Below are 27,417 nucleotides of genomic sequence, written 5' to 3' on the forward strand. Positions count from 1 at the left end.
GTCCATAGTCTGTGATCATAGGACCCTTCACTCAGAGAAAGAAGATGTGTCCTGCCTTGTCTCTCTGACCAGATGTGGTCTTTGGATTTGATTTACTAACTCTTACTTGGCCCACTAAGTTGTCCGTTACCTTTCCTTCCTGTCCTCCACAGCTGATCAATATGACCCGTGAGACAAAATTCAAAAGAAGCCCCATTATCTTTAAAATAATTTAGAAATGAATCTGTCTTGAGCAGCATATAGTTTTGCTTGGCTAGGGCACCCCCACGTGTCTCCCTAAGGAACTACCTGTAGAAGAATCTACCTTAGAAAAACTACCCTAGGAAAATCATCCTCCTTTGACTCAATAATCCATAATAATTTTTTGTCTTCACTTACACTGAGCCCCTGCCACAGGCGAAGCATGACGGTGGCAGGTGCGAAAATGATTAGAACATGGACCTTGCCCTCAAGAAACTCACCGTATAGTAGAAAATCAGACACGCAGAAAGAACCCGAAAGGAGAGGTGCAATGTGACCAATTTCTTTAATGGCCACAGAGAAAGTGCCGTGGAGGGCTGGAAGAAGGAAAACTTCATTCCAGCGGGGGGTGTCTGAAAGGCTTCACGGCATATGTGACATTTGATACCCTTGAAGACTAGGTATGATTTGGGGCCAGTCATTCATTCGTTCACTCATGAAATATTTTAAGTGGTGGTGAAATAAAGCCCCCAAGGCAGAAACGTGCAGGACCCGTGGAAGGAATAGCAAGGAGTTTTATGTTCCTGGCATATGGACTTGTGAAGGGTAATGATGTGAATTAGGACTAAACCAACTTGGGCTTCTCTGGGTGGTGTAGTGGGAGCCAGAGAAGGTTTTTGAGCAGAGGAGAGACGCTCAGTTATTCTTTGATTTATGCGGTGGTCTCATTCAACAAATATTAGTGTGCCTATCTGTGCCAGGCACGAGGCGTTCGGTACCCGGAGGTAAAAAAAAAAAGCACACATGGGCTCTGCTCTCACAGAGCTTAGAGCAGACAGGTGACAAGGAGTATTCCCACAAGACACCCCTGATTCAAGATCATGATAAGGCAGATAAAGAAGAACAAGCCCTTATTAGAGAATAATGAGGGGCTGGGGACTTAACTGAGATTGGGTGTCCGAGGAGTCCTCTTTGGGACAATGACTTTAGAACTGAGACATGAAGGATGTTCAGGTGCCGGCCAGATGAAGACTCAGGAAATGAACCTTCCAGACTCATGTAAAGGCCCTGAAGAAGTAAGGAGCCTGCTGAGCTCAGGAGACTGGGAACAGGCTGATGTGAGTGGAGGGTCACAGCATACGAGGAGGGTGGCCTCAGGTGGCAGAGGAAAATGGGCGTTAGTCTGTGCTGACCTTGTAAGTCATGGCAATGAGCCTGGATTTTAAGTGCCATGGACAGCTGAGGAGGACTCAAGCACATCTGCATTTATAAACATCACTCTGGTACAGTGCGAAGAACACACCAGAAGGGGGGTGTGGTCGGCTCTGGGACGCCAGCTGTAAGGCTTCTGCAGTTGCCCGTGTGTTGGCTGTGTCCAAGCGGCTGTCAATGGGGATGGGGAGAAGGGCTCCCGGAAGGCTGATCTGGCCCCAGGATGGATGTCGAGTGAAAGGCAAGAGGCAGGGAGGCCATCACGGTTGTCTTACTGGGGAATAGGAGTGAGGCATGAGAGGGAGGATGGTCAGTGTGTGGTTTGGGAAAACCTCACCCAAACTTCCAGGGTGAGGAAGCCCCGGCCTAGGGGGAGAGCAGGGTACGAAAGGCCTTCAAGGAGATGTGAAAGCTTTGAGTCTGCACAGGAACAAAAGGAAGAAGTGGGGTCGGATGGGGGCAGAGGATGAGTTTGACCTGGCCTCCCAACTTGGGGGCAAGGATGACACCCAGTGGAGGTATCCAAGAAGCGGTGACAGATGAGGCAGAAGTGGTGGTTTAAAGGACTGTGATTCTCTAACTTCTGACCCAGCTAAGTTTCCCTTGGGGACTAGGAGAGAAAATACCCGTTTGGGGGTTGGGAGGGTGCAGTGGAAGGACTGTGAGGGCATCACTGTGGGGAGCGTCAGGGGGCTCAGAGAAAGACCATGTAAAGGCACCTGCAACCAAGAGAGAGACAGAAATACTAGTGGAAGTTGCCTAAAATAATTCCCACCTATTGTGAAATTGTATTACCTTGTTACATAAAAGCAATAGCAGCTAACCATCTACTGAGTTTCCCAAGCTCATACTACATCTACATGTACATAAACCCATGACATATGTATCACTTCACATAAAAATAGCAAACATTTAATATAGAGCTTGCCATGTGCCTGACACCGGTCCAAACATTTTACCTGTATTCACTCCTGGGTGAGGCAGGGGGTATTGTCAGCACCGGGCTGCAGGCGGAGACACTGAGGCACAGAGGTTCAGCAAAATGCTCCAGGTCACCTAGCAAGTAGTGGCGAAGCCAGGATCTGAACCCAGGCCGTGTGGCTCCGAGTCCAGGCTCATCGACAATACTCCACACCACTTTTCATGTTGTGGGACACTCATGGCAACTTTTGGCATAAGATGAGTTGTCCAGGGCAAAACACTCAGAGCCGTCCCTGACGTCTCTCTTTCTCTCACACCCACACTGACGCATCGGCAAATCCTGTCCACTCCACCTTCAAAATACATCCAGACGCCACTGCTTACTTTCCCCACCACCGGCGCCCTGTCCAGGACCATCACTTCCTGTGTGGATTAGCGCCATTTCCTTCCAGCCTGTGGCTTTCCACCTTGCTCAGAGTGAGAAAGCCAAGGGTTCACTGCCACCTAAATCAAAGGCCACTACGACCTGGTCCCGCCAGAGGTCCCACCTCTGCCTCTGCTTCCCTCCAAGCACCCCTGCCCCTGCCCCCAGCCTCTATGCTTGTCTCCCTCTTTGACACCTGCATAACTCACTCCCTCACTTCCTTCTGGGGTCTCTGCTCCAACATCATCTTGTCAAATGCTCCCTGACACACACACCCTCTTATAATGAACTAGCACCCCCTCTCTCTGCCTTCGCCCTGCTTTATCTTGCCTCGTGGCATTCATCATCACCTGCCACGCTACCCACTAATCTGCTTATCTTCTGCTCGCCTGCACTGGAATTCAAGCCCTCTAGGAGTAAGGACTTAGATTTGTTCACTGCCCTCTCCCTGGAGCCCAGATCAATACCTGGCACACAATAGGCTCAACGAATATCCTTTGAAAAGGATGAAAATTTTGTTTCCCCCGTTTTACAGACGAGGACGCAGGCTCCGTGGTGATTTGCCAAACGTCATCCAACTAGTAATCTAGTAACTACCAAAAAGCAGAACCTGCCCCATCCCTCCCTTCCAGGAACCAGATAGGAAATCATCCCTCTTCTTCCAGCCAAGCAAACCCCCTCCTCCCTCCTGATCCCCCTCACCACCGCCCTGACTCTCTGCTGGGGCTATCTGGAGTATTCAAACCATAGATCACTCCACACAGTGCCGTGTTCCCTTTGGCTGGAGGTTACCCTGTTTAATGCCAGGATGTCCACCGCTTTTCCTTTCCCCTTAAAGAACCGAAACATAAGGGCGCCTGGGTGGTGCAGTCGGTTGAGCTTCTGACTCTTGATTTTGGCTCTCTGAGTTCTTGAGTTCGAGCCCCGAGTCAGGCTCTGCCCTGACAGTGCAGAGCCTACTTGGGATCCTCTCTCCCCCTCTCTCTCTCTGCCCCTCCCCTCTCTCTCTCAAAAATAAGTAAATAAACTTAACAAAAAAATACTGAAACATAATGAAATGCAGGAGGTGCAGAAGACAGGAACCAAGGGTTCTCTCTAGCGATGGTTCGGTCTCCACATGGCTGTCTTTCTCTAGCACCATTTAATGAATCCAATGTTGAACATTCCTCTCCCAAATGACCTTGTGCCCTCCAGAAAGGTGCTATTTATGTGCTACCAGGATCCTTCAACTTAGCAAGCTCATTCAAAATGTTGCCTCTAAAAAAAAAAAAAAAGGGGCGCCTGGGTGGCGCAGTCGGTTAAGCGTCCGACTTCAGCCAGGTCACGATCTCACGGTCCGTGAGTTCGAGCCCCGCGTCAGGCTCTGGGCTGACGGCTCGGAGCCTGGAGCCTGTTTCCGATTCTGTGTCTCCCTCTCTCTCTGCTCCTCCCCCGTTCATGCTCTGTCTCTCTCTGTCCCAAAAATAAAAAACGTTGAAAAAAAAAAAAATTTAAAAAAAAACAAAATGTTGCCTCTAGCCCGGAGGCCATGAAACATACGCGTCTCCAGCAATCCATCCCAAGCTTCCATATCCCTCACCAGAAGTTACTGAGCTCGTCTGGTTTAAGGCACGTGAGCAAACTCAAGAATTTGTGCTGAGTGGGGATAAAAGGAACTTAATTTCATCCACGCACTCCTCCTCACCTCCTATTTAGTTTCTTTTTTTTTTTTAATTTTTTTTAACGTTTTTTTATTTATTTTTGAGACAGAGAGAGACAGAGCATGAACGGGGGAGGGGCAGAGAGAGAGGGAGACACAGAATCGGAAGCAGGCTCCAGGCTCTGAGCCATCAGCCCAGAGCCCGATGCGGGGCTCTAACTCATGGACCGCGAGATCGTGACCTGAGCTGAAGTCGGACGCTTAACTGACTGAGCCACCCAGGCGCCCCTCCTATTTAGTTTCTAAATTAATTCTCACCCAACTTGTCTGGGTTTTTCACAAAGAAGTTTCAGGTTTGCAAAAGGCATTAGGATAATGACCGGTGGATTTTAAATGAAGTACAAAATAATAAAAAACTGAGGCGTTTTGGAAAGCATCTGTAGCTGTGTGAAACAAGGGAAGTCTGAAACATTTCTGGTTTGTGGGGGACTGGCCCCCCTATGGCTTCTGCAGGGGTGCAGGTGTGTGGAGAATTGGTGGGGGAGGCAGTTGGGCCTGGGGAATCAGCCGGGTGCCAGAGGGACCTTCACTGAAACTCAGCCCCGCTCTCGCATCATACCTCTGAACTGTGTCATTACATGCCTGCCTTAGAAGGGCCTGAAATCAATAAAAAGAAGAAGTTCAAAAACCACTCCATAAGCAGCAGAAAATCTGCCCTTCACTTTTCTTTCTCTGCACCCGGAGGAGTTCTAAATCTTCCTTCATTCCGACATCAAGTCTGAGACACCAGGCTCCCTAGAACTGTCTTTTATTCTGCATTATTTCTGCAGCATTCTGCCAAGCATCTGCGGACCTTTAAAGGAAATGTGAAAAGGTAGCAAAGACACATCTGTGCGGCAAAGACATGTGGCGCGGAGAAGGAGCACACAAATCAAAGCCAGAGCTCTCTCTGCTAGCAACCTGGAAATCAAATCGTGTCAGGGAGAAGTCCCGTGTGGAAAATAGATTAGAAGGGCGCCGAACAAGAGAGAAGAAAGACAAGCAGGCCCTACCAAAATTAATGAGAGGCAGAGGGGGCCTGGAGAAACAGCCTGAGCCAGAAGACGCTCGCGCTGCTTAAGGACAGGTGAACGGTTCGGCAACCGTTCGAGTCCCACTTGGATAATGCGATGGCCGTTCATCTCCCCTTCCCTGGGAGTGCCTCGCCATTCTCAACCTGGGGCTGCGGGGCTGCGGGGCTGCAGGAAATGGGGGGGCAGGGGGAAAGACACGTGGAAAGGATGGGAGACCAGGCAGAGGAATTTAGATGAGCAGCACCACCCTTCAGGTGACCTCCAGCTTCCAGCCCCAACTTTGCAACCACTGCACTGAGTGAGAGTGCGGCCAGCGAAACCCCTCTGACCTGGGATGGTGATACCTGCCCTCACAAGTTATCCTGAGATGGTAGAAGGAGAGCAACAAGGGTAGGCATAGGCACCAAGTGGGAGGCTTCTCGAAGAGCCACTATTATTATTAAGTAAAATCTAGAAGATCGGATGTTGGCTCTGGAAACTCCCATTTGCAGCTGTGACTCGTAGGCTCTGGGTGCCTTCCTAGTTCCTTCTTTTTCTCAGAACCCTAAACTCCAGATTGCTTCCTCTATTCCAACTCCTATGTTAGGATACAGCCATCTCTTTGTCTCCCAACCAAACCTCCCATCCTGCCAGCAAAACCAACCTCAGGAAGAAGGTGAGAAATGTCCTCCAGGGGTGGAATATGGTTTGTGGTGGTGACCATTCTGAGCTGGCTTTTTGATCCTGCGTGACCCACAGCCTCAGATAGCATTGCTCTGCCTTTTCTCCAGGACTTGGCAAGACTAAGGTGATAGGTACAAACCCCAGGGCACAAACTCAGTGTTCTAGAAATTTAACTTCATTTTATAGCAGAGCTTAATTTCTATTTCAAACCTCCATTCTGCCTTGAGGGCAGAAATCTAATCTAAGCCAATTTGAATTCTATCACGAATCCCTGAATAATAAGCATAAGTTAGGTTGTTTTTCTTAACGTTTATTAATTTTTCAGAGAGACAGAATGCAAGTGGGGGAGGGGCAGAGAGAGGGAGGTACAGAATCTGAAGCAGGCTCCAGGCTCTGAGCTGTCAGCACAGAGCCCAATGCGGGGTTCAAACTCACGAACTGCAAGAATGTGACCAGAGCTAAAGTCAGACACTTAACCAACTGAGCCACCCAGGTGCCCCATGCATAAGTTAGTTTATAACACCAAAGCTCTGTGTTTGGGCAGTCATTAGGCAGCTGGTGCTGGAGAAGATTCCAGCTCCTTTCTTTTCCCCTTAAGTTAAGGGTGGCCATGTGACTTGCTTTGGCAAATGAAACACGAGAGCAAGTGTCATTTCCAGAAGGAAGTCTGAAGTGCCAGTTCATGCTTCTCTCTATACACCCCTCCCCCTCCCCCCCCACCTCCCGCCACAGAAACTGGCAACTTTCCCCATAAAGACTGCTCCAGGAGATCCTGGGGTGAGGACAGTGCTGACCCAGCACCGAGCTTTCACCTGATCTTCCTTGGTCCCGTAGTGTGAGTGAGAAATGAGTCTTTGTGGTTTGAGCCACTTAGACTCGTTTTCGTTGTTGCTGTTTTTATTAACCTGGGCCTACCCTAGCCTACCTGAAGGGTACAGGTAGGGCATCCATCTGAGATGTCCTCATTCCCACCTTCAACTTGGCAGTCCCGCTTCCTGACCACCCTCCATCCCCCACTCAGGGCCTCCTGGGGTCCAGACCTCTGTCAGCTGTTTCTGAGCCTTTCTCCGAGGGCAGGGACCCATCTGTTGTCACAGCATCAAACTGGGACGTGGGAAATTCCGTGAGTTGTTCAGGCCCATCTGCCCAGACATTCAGTGCCGCGTGGAATCTCAGGACTCCCCGGGGGGGGGGGGGGGTTCTACCAGGGAAATAGAGCAAGCCCACCTCTGCCCCTGCTGGGGCTTCCGGCCATTCCCACTTCTTCTCCAGGAGGCTTCCGCCCAACCCAACCCCGTCCCCAAATTCCATAAAAGTTGCTTCTTCTGGCTTTGCTTACAAGTCCTGTGATCTAATCCAGCCTCGGGCTAGGGCTAGCGGCCTTATCTTACTCACCAGCGCCACCCTCCCAAATCTATCAGGCCAATTTGGTGTTCTTTCCACCCCCCAAGTGCCGGCCTTTTATGACGCTGGAGCCAAAAATTGCTCCCTGTTTGTCTCTTGAGTTCTGCCAGGCCCCCTCTTCCTTCGAGACAATGAATGAGGAATACGCCAGCTGCCTCAATGGATCAAGGACCAAGGAAATGGGGTGAGTGGGGGTACTGGAAATCTCAACTGATACTTCAGAATATTGTTCTGCACGTAAGAGTCCTGTGCAATTATGAGGCTGAGAGGTAAACCCAGTGTGTGACTAGTTGAAGCCACTGTACAGTCTCCAGGGCCTCATTTAAATATGCCTTCGTATAATTGTTATTCTTGCAAAACTTTCCGCTGCAAAGGGTGTGGATGGTCCCGAGCACGGTGTCTCCCCTAGAGACTGTAAGATCCTCGAGGCTAAGACCATTTCTCTCGTGTGTCCTGCAAATCTCCAGACTTTGACCTATTGTGTGCCTGGAGCGCGGAGAACAGCACGAGACAGGCTGAAGGAGCAGGGGCCCATGTTGCAGCAGGATGCAGGGAAGCGGCATGATCAGATGTATTTTGAAAAGATGATTTGGTTGACTAAAATACTTGAACTGAACAATAATGGAAGACAGAAGGTTGTGTCCTAAGACCAGAGCAATCCCTGCAGAGGGTACCTACTGCTGAGAATGAGCATGTAGTCAATAAAAATAAAGTGTGTGAGAACATTTCTTAAAACCTCCAGACCTTGCGGGGTGCATGGGTAGCTCGGACAGCCCTTGATTTCAGCTCAGGTCATAGCTGGCAGCAGTGGGTGGGTGGGTACAAGCCCTGCATCCCAGAGCCTGCTTGGGATTCTCTCTCTGCCCCTCCCCTGCTCTTGTAGGCATACTCTCTCTCTCTCTCTCTCTCTCAAAAATAAACTTAAAAAATTAAAAAAGAAAACCCTCCAGACTTTGAGAATTTAACTAACAAATGACAGTGAGGATATTCTCATTATACTAAAGCTTTCGGCGACAGGATAAGCTGTCTCCTTTAGTGCCACTCATTTAGACCCTGAGAAGGATCTCCCTTTCCCTCCCGGGTGCATTGGAAAATCCCAAGAGACAAATGTAAGGTTTTTGAGGAGAGGACACAAAGTCCTTCAAAAGTCAGTGCCTGTGTGGAATACACCTCAGGTTGTGGCCAGAGCGGGTTTGCAGTGGGTGGGGTGAAGTAACAAAGTGGCGTCCGTAGCTCGTAGCTCGTACCACTCGCCACCTGTTGACACTCATTTTTCTAATCTAGGCAAACCGACACACTGGTGTCCGTGCAGAAGGGAACAAGCCAACCCTCTCCTTGCTTCCCCTGAACTCTTTATCTGGCCTTGCTAAAACAAACAATCCGCTGAATCCGCCTGTAGGGTTAGCGCACTACACCTCAGACACCACTGCTTGGCCCGTCGGCGGAGGGGAGGAGCGAGCGGGAAACGGTGGCGGCGGGGGCGGGGCGGCGGCGGAGGGGAGAAGCCGGTGGTGGAGGGGCGGGGCGACGGCGCAGGGGCGGGGTCGGTGGCGGCGGGGGCGGGGCTGTGGCGGGGGCGGGGTAGGTGGTGGAGGGGCGGGGCGGGGGCGGCGGGGGCGGGGCTGCGGCGGAGGGGCGGGGCGGGTGGTGGAGGGGAGGGGCGGGGTCGATGGTGGAGGGGCGGGGTCGGTGGTGGAGGGGCGGGGCGGGGTCGGTGGTGGAGGGGCGGGGCGGGGTCGGTGGTGGAGGGGCGGGTCGGTGGTGGAGGGGCGGGTCGGTGGTGGAGGGGCGGGTCGGTGGTGGAGGGGCGGGTCGGTGGTGGAGGGGCGGGTCGGGGCGGGGCGGGCCTGCGAGAGGAGGCAGATCTGGGCCCAGGCCTGAGGGTCCGATCCAGTTTTGCCCTCGGCCGGGGGCGGTCGAGGCGCCGCGGTCCGGCGGCTCGCACAGCGGCTCTCAGGGCGTCCGGCCCTCCGGGGTGTATTTCTGGCTGCCATGGCCGCCCTCGGCTTGCGGGCCTTCGGGACAAAGGGGCTCGGCTGGCTCCGGCGCAACCCGTGGGCCCCGCTCTCCGCCGGCTTCTGCAGCAGGGGGCCCGGGCCGCGACCCACCAGCGCGCGGCAGCGGGAAGGCATCAGGTCAGCGGCGGGGCCATCGGGCGCCCAAGCCCTCCCGGACCGGCCCGCGGGCCGAGCGGGGCGGTTCCCAGGTGGGGGTGGGCGGCAGGGACACTGGCGTGGGCAGTCACCCACAGGAGGCCAACGAGGGCTCGGCCTGGGGTCAGCTCCGCCCGCTAGGGACCGCAGTTTCTCCGTTACGGCTACATCTGGCCGGCGGTCCCGAAGGAACCCGCGGACACGGTGTTTCCTGAAGCCCCTTGCCTGGGCACGGTAGCATTTGGGACCCTGCAGGACACCGGAGAATTTCAAGTGCGACAGCCTCCAAAGGTCCCAGCGCTCAAACTCCCTAAACCGCCATGGCCACGGAGCCCAGTCCTCGTTGGACTTAAGGCGCGGGGTGGGCCGCTCGCCAGGTGGCCTTTGAGAAAGAGGGTTTTGTGCTTCTCACAAACTTGACCTAGTTCCAAGGCCAGGTTAGGCTTAGCGGAGCTGCTCCTTGGCCCTCCCCCAGAAGTGCCCGCGGCGGGGCAGGTAAATATGTAGGATGAAGGACACACTGTACTGAGCTCTGCCCTTTGGCTAAACAAACCTAAAACCGGTGCACAAACTGGAACCGGATGAAGTAGCAGCAGTAAAAGGTGAAGGGCCCCTAGCTCCATCCAGGCCTCACCCTGATGTTTGCCTGGCCAGGGCAAGGGTGCAAAGAGAGGCCTACCCAGCAAGCTAAGCAGTTAGAAGTTACAAATCAAACTAACAGCTAAATGTTTTTTTTTCCTACCCTGACAAGTGTTATCTTTGTAAGACCTGGAAGACCATGCTTGAATTTGTAATCCTCCGGCTCCTAGGAGTTCCCCTGAAGCAGTGGAGAGCCAGCTGGTGCTTTTTCTTTTCTTCCCACCCAGTGCTTACCCCCTCTCACCTGTCCACCCTTCCTTCCTGCTGCTCTGCCGGGAGCTTGGTGCCCAGGTCTGCAGACACCCACCCAGCATGCCTGTATTCTCTCTTTCCCCTCACCCCCTGTAAATAATTGCTCTTGGCCACCCGATGGGCTTAAGGGTGCCCACTGCAAAGCCAGAGAATTTCAGAGTCTCAGATAACTGCAGCAGGGTTTGGAAGGGGGTGGTGATTTCCAGGCTGGCACATCATACTGACTCCTTGCTCACCTGGCGGGCCACAGCTGGAAGAGGGCCAGAACAGGATGCTCTAAAGGGCAGGGCCCAGGCAGGGGTCCTTCCTGCCCATTTTAAAGGGTGGTTCTGCTTCTGCAAATCTGGTTCCACCTGATCAGCAGCCTAACTTCTGGCATGGCAGCCAGTTGACCAAAGAAGGTCTGAGTTCCCCGGAGCCAAACATGAATCTGAAAGGGAGATAATGGGGAGAACCAATCTATCATAAAATGCCTGACATTGTTTGGTAATTAGGAACCTCCAGATCCAGCCCTAAAGCAGTAGTATGTTGAGCACTAAGTAGGTGAGATTGAACAACTCAAGTCACACTAAGCATTCCTTTTCAAAGCTGTTTCCCTCAGCAGTAGTACTGTCATGGAGTGAAACCAGCCAGGCACTGGGTATTGTGCTAGGTACTGTACGATCCTTACCCCTAATACCTAACAGCCTGTGAGGCAGATTATGTCGTCCCCACCCTACAGTGAGGACACAATTTCAGAGAGGTGGCAGCCTGTTCAAGGCCACACAGCCAGGAGGAAAGAAAGCTAAGGAGGCAGGAAAAGGTCCATGTGCCTCCAGAGTTGTTTCCACTCTGCTGTGTAGCCCAGTGTACTCGCCACTGAGGTTTAAAAGAGGTGACAAGGGGCGTCTGGGTGGCTCTGTTGGTTAAGTGTGTGACTGTTGAATTTGGCACAGGTCATGATCCCCAGGTCGTGCGAGCCTGCTTAAGAGTCTCTGTCTCTCTCTCTCTCTCTCTCTCTCTCTCCGCCCCCTTTTAAAAAAAAAAAAAAAAAGGTAGCCAAACACTAGATGAGGTGAAAATATACAGGAATTTGGTGCAATTGGCTGTGAGAAATCGAAGGGCTACTTGGGGTCATTAATTCAGTGAGCAGGTACCTGTAGAGTGTCTCCTCTGTGTGTGAACATGACCATGCCTCATCTCATGGACCTTCTGTTGGTTTACAATGATGTGATGGTCTCTAGACAGTTGCCGGGGGCATCTGCAGGGCCCATCACTTGCCTTGCACACACAAATATTACACTTTTTGTCACATGCTGTGGCGGTGACCTCACTCTTAGTGATTCCCTCCCTCTTTCGAGGGGCGGCGTTGGTGAAGCCGTAGGTGCAAGGCATCACGCGTTTTGACCCAAGAGAGCCATTGGGAGAATTCAGACTGGTGAAATTTTTAGGAGGGATTATCAAGTAGGTGTGATGACCAGTTGAATAGGGAAGCAACAGCACGGCTATCAGTTTCTGGCTTGAGCAACCGAGTAGCAGCACTGAGATCAGGAAAGGAGGAGAGAGGAAGATGCCCAAGGGTACCTCAGTCCGGGGGACCCTGGACTGGATGTGCAGACCTGGAGCTCAGGAGGGAGGTCTGAGTGAGAGCAAAGATCGGGACTCCTCAGCATAGAGGTACCAGTAGAAGCCGCGGCCATGGTGAAGTGGACCCGGAAGCACATGGAACAAGGAGAGAGCAGGGGAGGGAGCCCTGAGGATCAGTTAGGGCGTAGCAGAAGGCTAGGCGCCCCTCGAAGAAGTGGAGGGCGGGCTAGGGAAGCACTAAAGAGATGTGCTTCCAGAAGGAGAGCATGAGCCAAACGGCCATTGGATTCGGTTCTGGCAATTGGGAGATTCTCGGTGAGAACGGTTTCCGGGGAGTAGCAGGAACAGAGGCCTGGTTACACCGGGTTGAGAAGTGAACTCGGCAGTTTAGAGCACCCTGACAGGGCGTGGGACGTGCCAGCCAAAGGGTTAATGGGCCACATAGGAACCGATGCTGCCACGCAGCCAGGGCATCTAAGGGCTGGCATCTCTGCACAATTTTGCCAGAGGCCTCAGAATTTAAGGCATATGTCACCTATGGGATGGCAGCGCTTAGCTTTGCTACAGAAAGCACGCTCATGATTTTACTGGAAGGTTCGTCAGCACTTGTTACCACACCCCAAAACGTGGGTGTCCTAGTCTACCAGCATTATCGGCTGCAAGTCCCTTGGTACTTCGGAGGGAATGTGTTCGTGAGAAACAGAGCGGGTGAGTGTCACAGGCACCTGCAGATGGCAGCCGAGCTGGCATGGGGTTCCAAAGAAACCGGTTCTTCTTACCGCGCTGAAATAAAGTCCGTCACCAAAGTGGTTTTCCAGAAAACAGTGGCAGCAGAAGGCTATTACAGGAGGATCCAGGCTGACACACGGCAGTAGGAATATAAGATTCCAAAAAAGGACGAGAAAGGCAGAAAACATGTAGGTGGGGACCGATGGGAAACACGTCTTACATATAGGACAAATAGTCTGGTGCTTGGCTCCCTGCCCAGTCCTTATAACAGTAAAAATGAGACATTTTCTGTGTACGGGAAGCCAGATGACAATACCACTCATTTTAATTAGCATGTGGGATGCCTGAAAATAGCGAGAAGACCTTTGCATGCCAGCTCTTTGTCGGATGACACGTCCGGAAGAGCCTTCTTGCTGCAAGCGCCTGCCCTTTTCTTCTTCACATATTGCCCATTCTCAGCATAAATTATTTTGCAGAATTACAGGATGCCACTGTAAGGAACAAAAAACAACAGGAAAATGCTGTCCCATATGCATATTGATAGCTATAACTGCACTGCTTCCTCTACGGGGTGGACAGGAGGAGACTTGGGGCCGTATTTTCATTCTGGGCTCCTTCCCCGGCCTCATTCTTTTGAAGAAGCAACCCGAAGGTCACCACAATGTGGCAATTTCCCCTGGCGCCCACCCCTGTCTTCTCACAAACCTCACCGCCTCTCAGTATGGGCAGTGGTTTGGGAACTGTCACAACCTGCCCTTTCTGTGGCGGCGACAGTCATGGGTCTGACAGCGAACGTGGAGAAAAAGAGAAACCAATCCAGGGAAGGAGGGAGAAAACCCGGCCCACATTTCAGCTGGTCTCCTTGTTTTGACTTAGCTGTAACTCTAGAGGGCAGAGCCTCTCAATTGCCACCCATGGTTCTTTTACCTGGCGTTTTAAAAATAGCTCCCAGGTTAGAAAGGGATCACGGAGGTCCTCATTTGTTTTGACTCATGCTCGACCCAATAAGTATAAAACGTTCTTCCCAGGAACATTGTCTTGAGTGATCCAAAGAAGAGGAACGCGCTGTCATTAGCGATGCTGAAATCTCTCCAAAGTGACCTTCTTCACGAAGCGGAGAGCAAAGACCTCAAAGTCATTATCATCTCAGGTATTTATCTGATATCCAACCTCAGTGCTCTGCAGTACCCAGAAGAGGTTTCTCAAAATTCTTTGGTTATCTGGGGCGTTCCCTCACTTAACGGGGTGATTGTTTTTGAAGCTCCTTTCAAGAACGTTGATTCTGGAAAACTCATGTGTAGCGGGGGCCTTGATCCTGACACTGTCAACCGTGGGAAGTATAGCAAAGATTACCGCGCAGTGAGAATATGTGCCTTTTCCTTTTTGTCGGATACAAAACACCGCTGCCACCATCCTTGGCTGTGCTGGTCTTCCCATCAAAGTCAGAGAACGGATTTCTTCATGGACCTGATGAGATGGGTTTAATCACCGATCCTTTCGGTAGACAACCTAGTTGGCTAGGACAGGCTGCTTGGGGCACTTGGTTGGTTTGTCTTTTGGGTTCTTAACTAAGCTTTCACCCGAGATCTGTGGTCTTCTTCGGTGGTGCCAGAAAGCATATATTTTGCTCATTTCTTTCCTTGCTCTTTTTCCAGGAAGAATTTTTGCCAGATCATCTAGTGAGGATGACAGTGGTATAAATAACAGCAATGCCAGCATTTTAAAGCAACCACAGAAAAAGAAAACACATGATGCCCTATGAGGCATCTTAAACATTTTTTAAGAAATTAAAAATTAAAAATAGTTATTTTTAAAAATTAAAATTTTTAAAAATTAAAAATAGTCATTTTTATTAATTAATTATTTATTAATTTATTATTATATATTTATTTATTATATATATTATATATTAATATATAATATATATTTATTATTTAATTATTTATTATTTTATTATTATTTATTCATTCATTATTTATTTATTTAATTATTATATATTATATTTATTATATTTATATATAAATATATATTTATTATTTAATTATTTATTATCTATTTATTATGTATTTATTATTTATTATTATTAATAATTAAATAATCATAATTATTTTATATAACTATTTAATTATTTATTACTTAATTATTATTTTTAATTAATTTTTTAAAAATTAAAAATTAAATTCGGTGTTTCTGGAGGCACTCAGAACGTTACCTCCCTGTCTGTGGTTGAATATAAATTTTCAACGTTTTATACGACGAAGGGAAATTGTCCTGCAGCCATGGGGGTGTAACCTGGATGCAGCAAGGCAGCAAACTCTGAACCACACAATTTTTTCACTTGTTTAAAGGGAATAATGTCGTCTGTCCCAGCAGCCACAGCAAAAGGAAAATATAAGAAAGCGTTAGCAGCTTATCAGTGGGATTACATGTCACCATTGTTGTTAATGACAACAGTAACAATAAAACCACGTCCTCAGATCCCTCATAAAAATAAGGGGGTTCTCCTCACACTCTGCCCTTCCTGGATTCCAACCTGTGTGGGTGGCCATTGTCTGTAGACAAAGGACAGGGACACGTGGGAGGCACGCTGGATTTGACGGGCCTATATGAGTCTATACGCTCAGGCCAGACCGAGTCCAGCAACAAAAGTGTGAATCCAGAGGGATAAATCTGGAAAGAGTACGTACACTCGCCTTGGTTCCTGAGCCTTCTCCTTGCTGGAATTACATGTTTCCGCTGGTCCCTCCAGAGACCTTTAGGAACAGATGCCTCACCTTACTCGGTTACTTTTCAAGCTAAATAGAATTATTCTTATCCAAATTGAGCCATTAACTTTCTCTGAGTGTCCACAGCATCCATACTATCGCTAGTTACCAGGTAGACAAGTAAGTCCCAGAGCTGGCCATTTACCCCCCTCTTCTTTTTCTTTTCTCAACTGGAAACATTTGTAGCGGAGGGGCCTGTATTTTCTTCTGGGCATGACTTAAAGGAGCTGACGGATGAGCAGAGCCCGGATTATCATGCCGAAGTATTTCAGACCTGTTCTGAGGTAAGCCAGGAGGACGGTCGGTCGGCATTGCAAGCCCCGAGATGTTAATTACGTGAACGATTGAATTAGGCTTCCAAGTTACAGATGAGGTTTTTATCTGTGAGAACTAATCACTGCAAACTGGTCACTGGTGAATCCTTCATCCAAGCCACCGTTTGGTTTAGATTTTTAAGAAGGGACCATGGTTTGCGATTGATCTTGTTATGTGCCAGAGAAAGTAAAATACATCCTGGCACTGGTGGGTTCCACCTCTGGGATTATGGGATATGTCCTGGTACACATGTCTTATGGAGGAGATACAGGGTGGGAATGTACATCTTTAGAGGGGAAGAACCTGAGAGGAGTATCATTTTTAAAAATTTTAAACTAAAACAACCCTGTTAATGGGAAAGAGGGAATATAGGTAAATGGAACAGCCATAACGATTTTAAAGATTATTTTCAAACCCTTCTTCCAACTAACCTTTGTGATCCACTCCTCCAAGTGGGAAAATTAGCTCCTTCACGTTGACGTCTCTTTAACCATATGAAGGAGAGGAATTGCAGACAGAGAGGAGGAAGAGGAACAGAGAGTTTGGGATGATTTGTAAATATATTAAATCGGCCCCTGGATAATAACAAATTGAATACAGAATCCAACTTTAAGTAATACATTGTTCATTTCATGGCTATTTATTGAGCACTACTGTGTGCATAAGACTTATAAGGCACTGAGGGAAATAGAAGGAAAAACAAGTTTCCTGCCAAACTGAAACTGGAAATGTAGGTGAGAAGCAAGACACAAAACCATTTCATAAACCCATCCTAAAATTACTTAACCTAATTTTTCATGCATTCATTGACTTGTTCATTTATTTGGCCATTAATGATTCCACAAATATTTAATGATACCTTCTATACAGACAAGACAGAGGTGAGCAACAGGGAAGCAGACAGAGGTGATTGAGATACCTTCTCGACCACCATTTGTTTTCCCTGCCCTTCCAGAACGCCACAAGGAAATCCAATTATAGTTTTCTCATGTCAAGGAGGGATAAGACAGAAAAGCAATTGATTTGAGGCTTCATAGCGAGGCAGAAGTCTTGGCACTCAGACCAGAGCGAAGTCTTAGGTCTTTTGTTTCACATTAATGATGTTTATGTAACATTCGAGCTCTTGTGTTTGCCCAGGCTTGGTGCTTTAAAAGTTATTTTTCGACTAATATCCAGTAAAACAGAAAATCATCAAAGAGAACCACTAGACCCCTTCCATCCCCCCTAAAGGGCCTGCTTTTATCACTCTGCCGTGGTGTCTTCACGAACTGAGATCTAAACGGGTTGGCAAAAGGGCCACAGGGGGACCAGGGCTCCTTCAGAGGATAAAGGCCAGATTTCGTGGAAGCTTGCAACCCATGGATGCCTCAGGCTCACCTTTCAGAACACAGTGCATAGCAGGACCTTGTCCTAACATAGGGAGATACAAGTGACAGTGCACTGATTAACACTTTTTCTAAGAAAATCATAATGTCCTGGGTAGATACGAGCATCGTGAACTTGGGCAAGGTTTCAATCTCCACATGTAATCAACAGACAGATTGGGACAGAGTGAGCTAGATATTTCACTGTTTGGTTCATGCATGAGAAGACGGGGTTTTAGAGAGGAAGGCAGAGATTCCTGAACTGGCTCAGCATCTAAACTACAGCAGGTTCATTACAGAGCACAAGTACCACCCGATAGTTAGTTATTTCCAAATCAGGAATAGGAGAAATCGAGAATGAGGAGCGCTTGGCTCTGAGAGACCAAAAGTAACCCTCTGTGGAGCTGACTGGCAGATTTCACCGGACACCTATCCCTGCGTCTTTCCTGTTGAAGTTTGAAGGTGGAAACCCTAGTCCAGGAAGAGAATCTTCTCTTCCTTATCACATCCTCACACTGAAATGGCAATGGAACAAGGCCTCTCACTTTTGGGGAGTAACACAGGGCCCTTAGCAGTGCTATTGAGTGAGGCTAAGGTAGGGTCAAGTTTATGTCACATTTTGGAGCAGGCACAGCCAGGAAAAATACTTGGTTCAAGAAAGTAAACTAGGAGGGATAACCAAGTCCTGACTACCAAGGGATTCAATATCCCAGCTGATTTATTATCTAGCTTGTCTTTGTCTTTCCTGAATTTGCTAACTGTACTTAAAATACTTTTTAATGATAAAAATAATAAATGCTTATTATGGAAAAATTTGAAAATCTAGGAAAATGAGAGGAAGGAAAATAAGCGATTGATACTAGACCATAATCATACCACCCAGAGTGAATGCTAATATTTGGTATATTTCTTCTGAATCTTTTCCCATGTGATCCTATTTGTCTGAGTAATCATACATACGTGCAATTATACCGTATAATTGTATAACATGACTGTATCGTTGAATGCTTACCATGTGCCAGGTAATGTTTTGAGTACTTTAGACATAGTAATGTATGTAATTCTTGTGTTCTCTGAGATTGGTACTATTATAGGGCTCTTGGGTAGCTCAGTTGAGCATCTGACTCTTGATTTTGGCTCAGGTCATGATCTTGGAGTCATGGGATTGAGCCCCGTGTTGGGCTCCATGCTGAGCATGGAACCTGCTTGGGATTCTCTCCCTCTCTCGCTCTGCCCCTTCTCCCCCCTGCCCCCCACTCACACACACTCTAGAATACAATACAATACAATACAATACAATACAATACAATACAATACAATGAAATATTGGTACTATTGTTATGCCCGTTATTATCCCCAGATGTGAAGACTGAGGGATAAGCAGTGGCTAAGAGGTCAACTGGGCACCAAACCCCAGCAGCCTGCCTCCAGACCACTACACAGGGCCCAGCCCATCAGGCTAATGTGTCTTGTGGAAACTCTCATAATGAGAACACAGCATTCCTTTCAATGGACATTTAGTTTACATAGCCATTTTTCATTATTGATTGGTGTATATTTATGTTACTTATTAATTTTTTACTGTTATAAAATAATTTGTGAGCATCATTGTCCAGACAGCTTTTTACCCTATTTCAGGATGACTCCTTGGAAGTAATCCCTAGGGGCGCCTGGGTGGCTCAATCTGTTAAGCGCCAAGTCTGGATTTTGGTTCAGGTCATGATCTCACAGTCTGTGAGTTTGAGCCCTGTCTCGGGCTCTGTGCTGACATTGCTCTCTCTCTCTCTCTGTCCCTCCACTGCTCACTTTCTCTCTCTCTCTCTCTCTCAAAATAAATAATTAACATTAAAAAAAAAAGAGGTAATCCCTAGATGAAAGGCATGAATATTTTTAATTCTGTCGGTACCTACTGTAAGTATTTTCCGACCAGGCTGTAGAAAATCTTAGCACATCGTAGATGGCAGGCAGGAGACACAGACTGTTCTGTGCTAATCAGAGCCAAATAACTTTTCATAAGGAACCAGTTCTTAGGTGACAGATGACACTCAGCCAAAAAAAAAAAAAGTCTGTCTTTGCACAAGACATTGGAAGTTCTCACGCGTTTTTCTCCTTGCTACTGCATTTCACTGGGAATGAGTTTCATCCCCAGCCATCCTAACCCTCACCGAGAGCACACGAACTCCACCATGAGCAGTCTGGGGTGCAGATGTAGATATGTGCATTCTTGTGAGGAGAGGATCATTAGCATTGATCAGGTTCTCAAAAGGTGGCTCCCCCCTCAAAACAAAGTCCAGAACGAGTACTATAGAATATATCATATACTTAAATATCCGATTGGTTATTTTATAATAAAACTGGCAAATATCAAATGTTTGTGAATGCAGAAGGCTAGGTTCCTTGGGCAGAATCTTCAAATCAATGAAGGTCATTTTTTCTGGGTTGCCGCCATGGGAAACAAGTCCAGATGTGGTCCTTCCTTCCCGCCTGCCCTCCTTCCTGCCAAGGTTCAAAGTGCGACCATTTATACATTGAAGTCACCATAGCAACGCAGTCTGTTTAGAGCAGCAAGAAAAAATGGAGAAATAAGCCAAGTTATTTTGTAAGCTGCAAAAATAAGTTAAAGTTCTGGAGATTTATGGGGGGTGGGGTGTCACATGAGCAAGTTTTCGGCTCCTCTCTGTGCCAGTGGCCCTGTTTGGGGAATTTTATTTTGATGACAGCAGGGTGTCCCCTACCACTTTAATAGAATTGAGAGAGTGTTCATAGTGGTAATTTGGGAAGTAATTACTAAGGAAATTGCCTTCCAGTTCCTTTCCACCTTAATTTTTCAAGGATGTACCAAATACCAGTTTCAGACTCAGGAGGAGGGCTCCACGCAGACACGGTTCCCTCCGGAGATCAAAATCACTCTGTTCCTCAGTGGGGCTGCCGGGAGAGCAGCGGGGACTGTGGCCTCACAGAAGTACCCTGCCCGGGAGGGAAGACCCGGGCCTTGGGGTCCGCCAGACGCGGGTTCAGACCCCTCTGCCCCTCGTGAGCATCTCCAGTGTTGGCCGCTTGCTTCCCCCTAAGCTTTCACGTCCTGGTTGTGGAACAGGGGCTGTTCCTTCTGTGGGTCTCGGGAAGACCAAATAGTACGGTCTGGTTCACAGTCGGTATTTAATGCCAAGGTAGTTTTCGCGCCGCCTTTCACCTTTTTTCCAGAGCCTGATACAATGATGCATCCGGAAAATGCTCTGAAAATGGTGCAGTCACATAACATGATACACGCGTTCACGTTGGACCTCACTCCTGGATGGAAATGATGTGGTGTGTCTGCTCCTTCAGGTCATGATGCTGATCCAGAACCACCCGGTCCCCGTCATCGCCATGGTGAACGGCTTGGCCACCGCCGCCGGCTGTCAGCTGGTTGCCAGCTGTGACATTGCCGTGGCGAGCGACAAGTCCTCTTTTGCCACTCCAGGTGTGAACATTGGGCTCTTCTGCTCCACCCCTGCAGTTGCCTTGGGGAGAACAGTGCCGAGAAAGGTAATGTAACTCCCGGCATCCCCTCCAGCTGCGGTCCTCCTGTGCGTGTGATGGGTAGTTCGAGAATTCGCTTGTTATAAATACCGTTTGAGTCACGACATTCTGCCCAGCATGTAGCTGGCTGGATGTGCCACGATGGCCCTTCTGATGCCTTGTGCAGCGAGGGAGTGTCCCTTCTAATTAGTGCCTCTTCCTCTGAAGCTTCTCACCGTGGGCTTGTCTGTGGGTCACCCCATTCCAAACTTGCCTGTCCCTCAGTACAACTAGTTAGGTTTCTTATTTGTTTTCATAAAGGCACACATTTTTGCAATCTTTTTTTTTCAACATTTATTTACTTTTGAGAGACAGAGAGACAGAGCATGAGCAAGGGAAGGGCAGAGAGAGAGGGAGACCCAGAATCCGAAGCAGGCTCCAGGCTCCGAGCCATCAGTACAGAGCCCGACGCGGGGCTCAGACTCATGAACCACGAGATCATGACCCGAGCAGAAGTCAGATGCTTAACCGACTGAGCCACGCAGGCGCCCCTGCAGTTTTGTAATCTTATTGGCAATGCAGTTGACAGTGAGTTTTGTTGTACCATAAGGTTGCCCACGAGATGTAATGGCATGGTGACATACGCCAGTACCAAAAGGCTAGGATACTGGCATCACTGGCTTATTGTTTGCCAATAATCCGTCTTGTTCCAGAAAGGATGGAAAATCGCCGATAGATGGGGTGTGTCAGGTTTACGATGGTTACATTTCAGGAGCACGATTAGCCTGTGTTTGGTGTATTGGATCCGCCCCCGGAGGAGCCATGTTACAAGAGCGGTTTTGTTGGTGCTGACCATGGTGAAGTTCATTTTCTTCACAAAGCTTTCTTCCTTCCTATTTACATGATAAACTAATAATTACTACACATCTCCCAAATGTAGACCAGTGGCTTCCTTGTTCTAGAAAAAAATACATCCTCATGCTCCACTGGAAATTGGTTTTTATTTTTTTAATTGATTATGAGAGTGAGAGTGTGCATGAGTAGGGGAGGGGCAGAGGTGGGGAGAGAGATTCCCAAACAGGCTCCACGCTGCCGGTGCGGAGCCTGACCCAGGACTTGAACCCACCAACCATAGGATCTTGACCTGAGCTGAGATCAAGAGTCAGGTGCTTAACCAACTGAACCACCCAGGCGCCCCTGGAAATCTGTTCTTAAAGAGGGAAAAGGGGGTGCGCCTGGGTGGCTCATTCAGTTGGGCATCCAACTTTGGCTCAGGTTATGATCTCACGGCTAGTGAGTTCAAGCCCCACACAGGGCTCTGTGCTGACAGCTCAGAGCCTGGTGCCTGCTTTGGATTCTGTGTCTCCCTCTCGCTCTGCCCCTCCCCTGCTCTCTCTTTCGCGCTCTCTCTCTCCCTCTCCCTGAAAAACAAATAAAATTTTTTTTTTTTAATTTGGAAAAAAAAAGGGGGGAAGGGGGGCAAAGTCATATACCACAGCAGGCAGGGAACATAAATTGCTTCGATGTACACATACAGTAATTCAGCAAATACTTCTTAAGCCCCTACTCTGTGCCAGTGCATTAAAGTGTGTTTCAAATATCTCATCAGAGCTCGTTGATAAGCTCCCTTACAGTTGTGCAAATCAAATCATGAGGCTGGTGCATAGTAAAAGGCCATTGTACTGATTACCCTACCTGCAACTTTTTATCTCTTTAACACCTCATGTTCTAGAAGGGTCCACAGTGAGGCATTTAAGCCTTTGTGTCAGCCACACTGCCAGGATAAGAATCCATTCTTTCTTAACACAAACTTCTCATTTTTTAAAAAAATTCAGTCTTTAATTTAAAGGCTGGGATTTCCCCCGACCCCCATTTTATTTATTTTAGAGAGAGAGAGCATGAACACAAGACAGGGAGAGGGAGAAAGAATCTTAAGCAGACTCCACACTCAACGCAGAGCCCGACGTGGGGTTCAGTCCCACAGCCCTGGGATCATGTCCTAAGCTGAAATCAAGAGTCTGCTGTTCAGCTGACTGAGCCACCCAGGAGCCCCCACCACAAGTAAACTTTTCAAATCAAGGCTTATACGTCAGTCCTGAAAACTTAAACATTGTATCATATTTGCTAAGTTTTAAATTAGTTTTTGAGAAAAGAAAAACGTGATAAGTACAGGCTTTAAGTTTCCAGGAGGCAAGAAACCAAAATAGCTTTTACCTCCCAGAGACAGTTTTGGGAAGGCCCAGGCCTGCTCAGAAGATGAGGGCAGAGGCTCCGAAACTGTCCCACTCAGCTCCCTGATCTGTGCTCCTTGTGATCTGACCCCTGAGTTTCTTCCTCGTCAGCAGTCTGAAAGTGGTTAAGAGCTGTCAGTAGACGTCCCTGCCCCATCGGGTTCATCACGACATGGAGGCCTGAAGCAGATACATGGCTTGGGGCCAACACTAATGAGCTGGAGTCACAGTACCGATAAAGGGAATTTAGTAGGAAGAAAAGTCGGTCAGACCTTAGGGCCTTTGCCAGGATTCTGGATCTGCAGGTCTCACCTGCGCTGTCCCCCTTTCGGAGGCAACTAGGAATCCATAAAAATCCAAACCTAACCAAAAACCGTCCTTCGTCCCTGTCGTCGATGCTTGAGTGCGCCCCTACGGACACATCCATACCCGGGCCGTAGGCTGTCGCGGGTGGTGGGCACACGTCCCCCCTACGTGTCCACAGGGAAACAAGCGTTTTTTGCAAACCGGCCTGGGAGGGAAGCTCTACCCTTTTCCGCACCGCGAGGGCCGCGTGTGTGGGTCACCAGTGCCCTCTGCTGGTCGCTGTGGGAAACTGCTCGGCTGTGCCCGAAAATGGAGGGCTGCGGTTTGTCCGCTGGGAGCAGAAATGATGGAACGCAGCCCTTGTGTTCGAGCCAGACCGAGGCCGGGCATGAATAATTTCCTACGTTTGTAAAACGTTTCTCTCCTCTGGCAGGAGTTAAATAATGCATCTTCATTGCACCATATAAACAACCTGCTTGGTGCAGCTGCTCCCTTCCCCAGAGCTGGCCTCGTTCAGAAAAGCGCGGCCGGTGCCTCCGGCAGTTGCTATCACAGGAGAGCAGAGGAAAGACCCGAACCCCCTCTCCCCCCGCCAGGCACTTCTCTGGTGGAAACGCTTGCGTCCTCCTATTTTTCCGGGGTAACTTGCTGTATCTGTGGAATCTGATTTCCTGATCGTCTAATTAGATCAGAGCAGAACTTGCAAGCCAGAAAGAGTGTTAATGCCTTGCTATCAGCCTGGTATGAAGACCACCAGAGGGCCTGAGAGATGCGGGGTCTCAGGCCTGCCCCAGACAGACCTCATCAGAATCTGCACTTTAACAAGGATTTGCACAGCCATCGGCCTTGGCGCCTTTGAGAAAATGTAGTTTAACCTCCACAATTTACAGGAGGGCTTGGGGTGGGGGGGGTGTCAGGGCCTTACCTGAAATTATACTAGCCCTGTGACCCTCAGTCAGCTCCCTTCTTCTCTGAGTTCTCTCTGCATTGCCAGCCCATAATGCTGAGAGCTGCAGGCCGGTTCTTGTCACAGATGTGACTTGGGGCCACCCAAAGAGCCCTCTGCTTTCAAGAGCCACCCCCTTTCAGGGCTGTGATACCTAAAAGCCAATTAGAGATTCATACAAACCTACAGTTGGGATGGGCATATTAATAACGGTCAGTGCATTTATTAGGCGCCCACTGAGTGCTTGGCACTGTAGCATAAGCTTTACCCTTACTGTCTCTAATCTTCATAATTCCACAGGAGGATGGAAGGCTTCTTCCCATTTTCAGATGAGGAAACAGACTCAGAGGGCTTATGTTGCATCCTAAGGTCCTGTGGTTAGTAAGTGGCCGATCTGGGAATGGACCTTGGGGGACCAGCTCCAGACCCAAGTCCTGCTGCTTCTGAGATTAGCTTTGGCCTCAAGTGCTTGTTGTTGTTTTTAATGCAAGTTCCCCAGGAAGAGGAGGTATTAAACCACCAGCTTGCTAGGGTGACCCAAGATGTGCCATCCTAAAAGGCAGCTTGAATTGACAAGAGACAAGGATAAGAGAATGTGTCTCCTCTCTCATCTAAAGTTCTGGGGGGCCCAACAGAGTCACTTCAATCATAAGCAAAGATTGGCTGATTAGCTAGAAAATAAACAGACTTTCTTTTCCTTAGAGAATACCACTTCTGTTACCCAACCTGCCTGGGTAAAATCCCTATAAATCAATACATGCTAACAGTATTACCCCAATAGGCAGATAAGGACACTGAGGCCCAAAGGAGAGGATGGACCAGGCAGGGCTGAGTTAGGAAGCCAAGACCTCTGGCTACTGACCTCACTCCCACCGAGTGGTGTTAATCGCGTTAAGACCTTCCTGGTCTTCTGGGATGAAAGACCTTCCTGGTCTCTAGGGCAGTGGCAGCGGGAGGGAGAGTGTGCTCCTCCTGGTCCAGGGTGACGCCGGCGTGCCAGTCTCTGGGCTGACCCAGGCCAGTGGTTTGCCTCCATCACTAAGAGCCGTGGGGCTGCTCTCCACCCACACCTAGTCGGACGCGTCTGTGATTCACGGGGACAAAGCCACTCAGCCAGCCTCCTCGCCGCCATCCCGGTCCTTCGCCTTTTCTCTTGACTTCTTTGCTTTTAAAAACTGGTGTTCCTGGGAGGTGACGTGTCTGTGCTGCTGCCTGGGTTTGAGAGGAGAATGAGAAGCGAAGCCCGTGTGCCACCGACTGCAAACCCGTGACCAAGCTGAGGCCACCCGAACCGCGTTCCCAAGCCTGACGAGACTCAGTGCGCCACGCCCCCTGGTGACCCCTCATTATCCCTTTTCACAGGACAGTCGGTCACTTTATGTGAAGGCAGGACATGAGTAAACCTCCCACCATTTAACAATTTGGATTTTTAAAAAATCGTTAGTGAATCTGTATAAGCGATGAAAGAAGTTTGTGCCAACAGTAAGCGGTGATGAATCCAAGAGTCGCAGGGACTGGTCCGGGGGGTGTGGTCCCTTCACCTATCTGCAGGCAAGGCCCCATTTAGAGTATCCCAGAAAGAGGAGTACCTCGTGTCTTCGAAAATATTTCCACGTGAGGTGATTTCTGAATCGGGCGGTTCTCACACCCGCTACATAGCAGGCAGGAGGAGAGGCCGGGATGGTGTGTGCCCCATTTTATTTCTGGGTGTGCCAGGAACAGAGCCCAGGACTTAGTAGCGGTCTCTTCAGATAGCTGTAAGTTGTGTCTCTCAAGGGTGTTCTGACCGTCTATCTGTGTCTTTCTCTGCTTGGCTGACTGACTCACTGACTGAAAACAGAAATATCTTTTCTGTCCAATTAAAATGCTTCATGTTGTAGCTCAAGGTCACTTCCTCTTTGTTTATGAGTGGAGATCCTGAAATAACGTCAGGAACTGTTTGTCTACAAGGGAACGTAAGAGGTCATTTATTCTCCTGTGGGCAGAACCGCCTGTGACTGACAGGCCCCCGCCCCCATTCACACATCCCCAGGGGTGAGGACTCCACATTCTCCCAGAGTGATTCAGTTCAGGGACTGGGTGATTTTGGAGGTGCTCCAGAATTAAGACGTTACAAACACCCAGACTCTTCCTGGGCGTGGGTTAGTCATCTGCGGCTGCCGTAGTGCATACCCGTGACTGAGCAGCTTAAGCGACAGAAATCTATTTTCTCAGTTTTCGAGGCTGGGAGTCTCAGCTTAAGATGCCGGCAGATTTGATTCCTGGCCACCTTCCTACTACGTCCTCATACGGCAGGGAGAGACAGACACAGAGACAGAGGTCTCTAACTTCTAAGGCCACCAATCCTAGTAAATCAGGGCCCCACTCTCTGACCTCATTTAACCTTAACTGCCACCCTAAAAGCCCCATCTCCAAATACACTTACATCGAAGCTTAGGGCTTCAACACCAGCATTTTGGGGCGATGCGATTCAGTGCCTGGCACTACTCTGGGTGAATATACAAGAAAGTGAGTGAATATACAAGAAAAAGTCGTGCTCTGCCTTGAGTTCCTCCTTTGCGGAACCCGGTTACCATCCTCATTAAACACAAACTCATGCCAGGTCCCTTGAGCAAGCAAAACCCTCACAGTTAACCCCCCTGCTTTATGTCTGCATCAGATGGACCATTTCCCTGGCACCCCTGTTGCACTGGCTGTGACAGTGTGCCCTGCACTCATTGGGCAGCTGTCTGTCCTGCATCTCTGAGCCATCTGTGCCCAGGGGGTAGGGGCCGGGGATGAGAGGCGATCCGGGAGGCCGGGGTCCTCGGGAGGAGCCACGTTCAGCAAGTGGGACAAGGCCGCTGCCCGCTCCCTGGCCTGTGCCCTGGCCTGCAGGAGCTTGGACTCTGAAGGACTCGCCTCGAGAACTTCTCGGAGCACTCGGGTCCTGTGCAGCGGCAGCTCCTGAGCCGGACGGGCGCTTTGCGGGCGTGTGATGGAAGCAGGGGAAGGAGGACGGAGACAAGGAGGCTCAGGAAGAGAAAGAGAGAAGGACGTGAGGGCAACAGAGATGCCGAAGAAGGCGTTCCCAAGGGGACTGTCCCGCGGACAGATCATGAGCTCGGACGGCAGGTGCTGACTGCACTGGACGA

General features: G+C 49.2%; 1 protein-coding gene and 1 long non-coding RNA gene across 5 annotated transcripts in view; both read left to right on the top strand.

Annotated features, from left to right (window-relative positions):
- Positions 1–6,885: 6,885 nt before the first annotated feature.
- LOC122240563 lies at positions 6,886–8,279 on the top strand. Its single transcript, XR_006220343.1, has 3 exons — positions 6,886–7,235; positions 7,618–7,700; positions 7,984–8,279. It is a non-coding gene; the product is annotated as an uncharacterized LOC122240563 (long non-coding RNA).
- A 1,084-nt stretch (positions 8,280–9,363) lies between these two features.
- ECHDC3 (enoyl-CoA hydratase domain containing 3) overlaps positions 9,364–27,417 on the top strand; it is a 31,913-nt gene continuing 13,859 nt past the window's right edge. For all 4 annotated transcript variants that reach the window (XM_042991030.1, XM_042991029.1, XM_042991031.1 and 1 more), the window contains exons 1-4: positions 9,364–9,651; positions 13,884–14,005; positions 15,807–15,904; positions 20,627–20,827. In XM_042991030.1, coding sequence (XP_042846964.1) covers positions 9,509–9,651; positions 13,884–14,005; positions 15,807–15,904; positions 20,627–20,827 — 564 coding nt within the window. In that variant the 5' untranslated portion in view covers positions 9,364–9,508. The remainder of the gene's footprint in view (positions 9,652–13,883; positions 14,006–15,806; positions 15,905–20,626; positions 20,828–27,417) is intronic.

This window comes from Panthera tigris, chromosome B4 (genome assembly GCF_018350195.1).
Source record: "Panthera tigris isolate Pti1 chromosome B4, P.tigris_Pti1_mat1.1, whole genome shotgun sequence".
Taxonomy (NCBI): domain Eukaryota; kingdom Metazoa; phylum Chordata; class Mammalia; order Carnivora; family Felidae; genus Panthera; species Panthera tigris.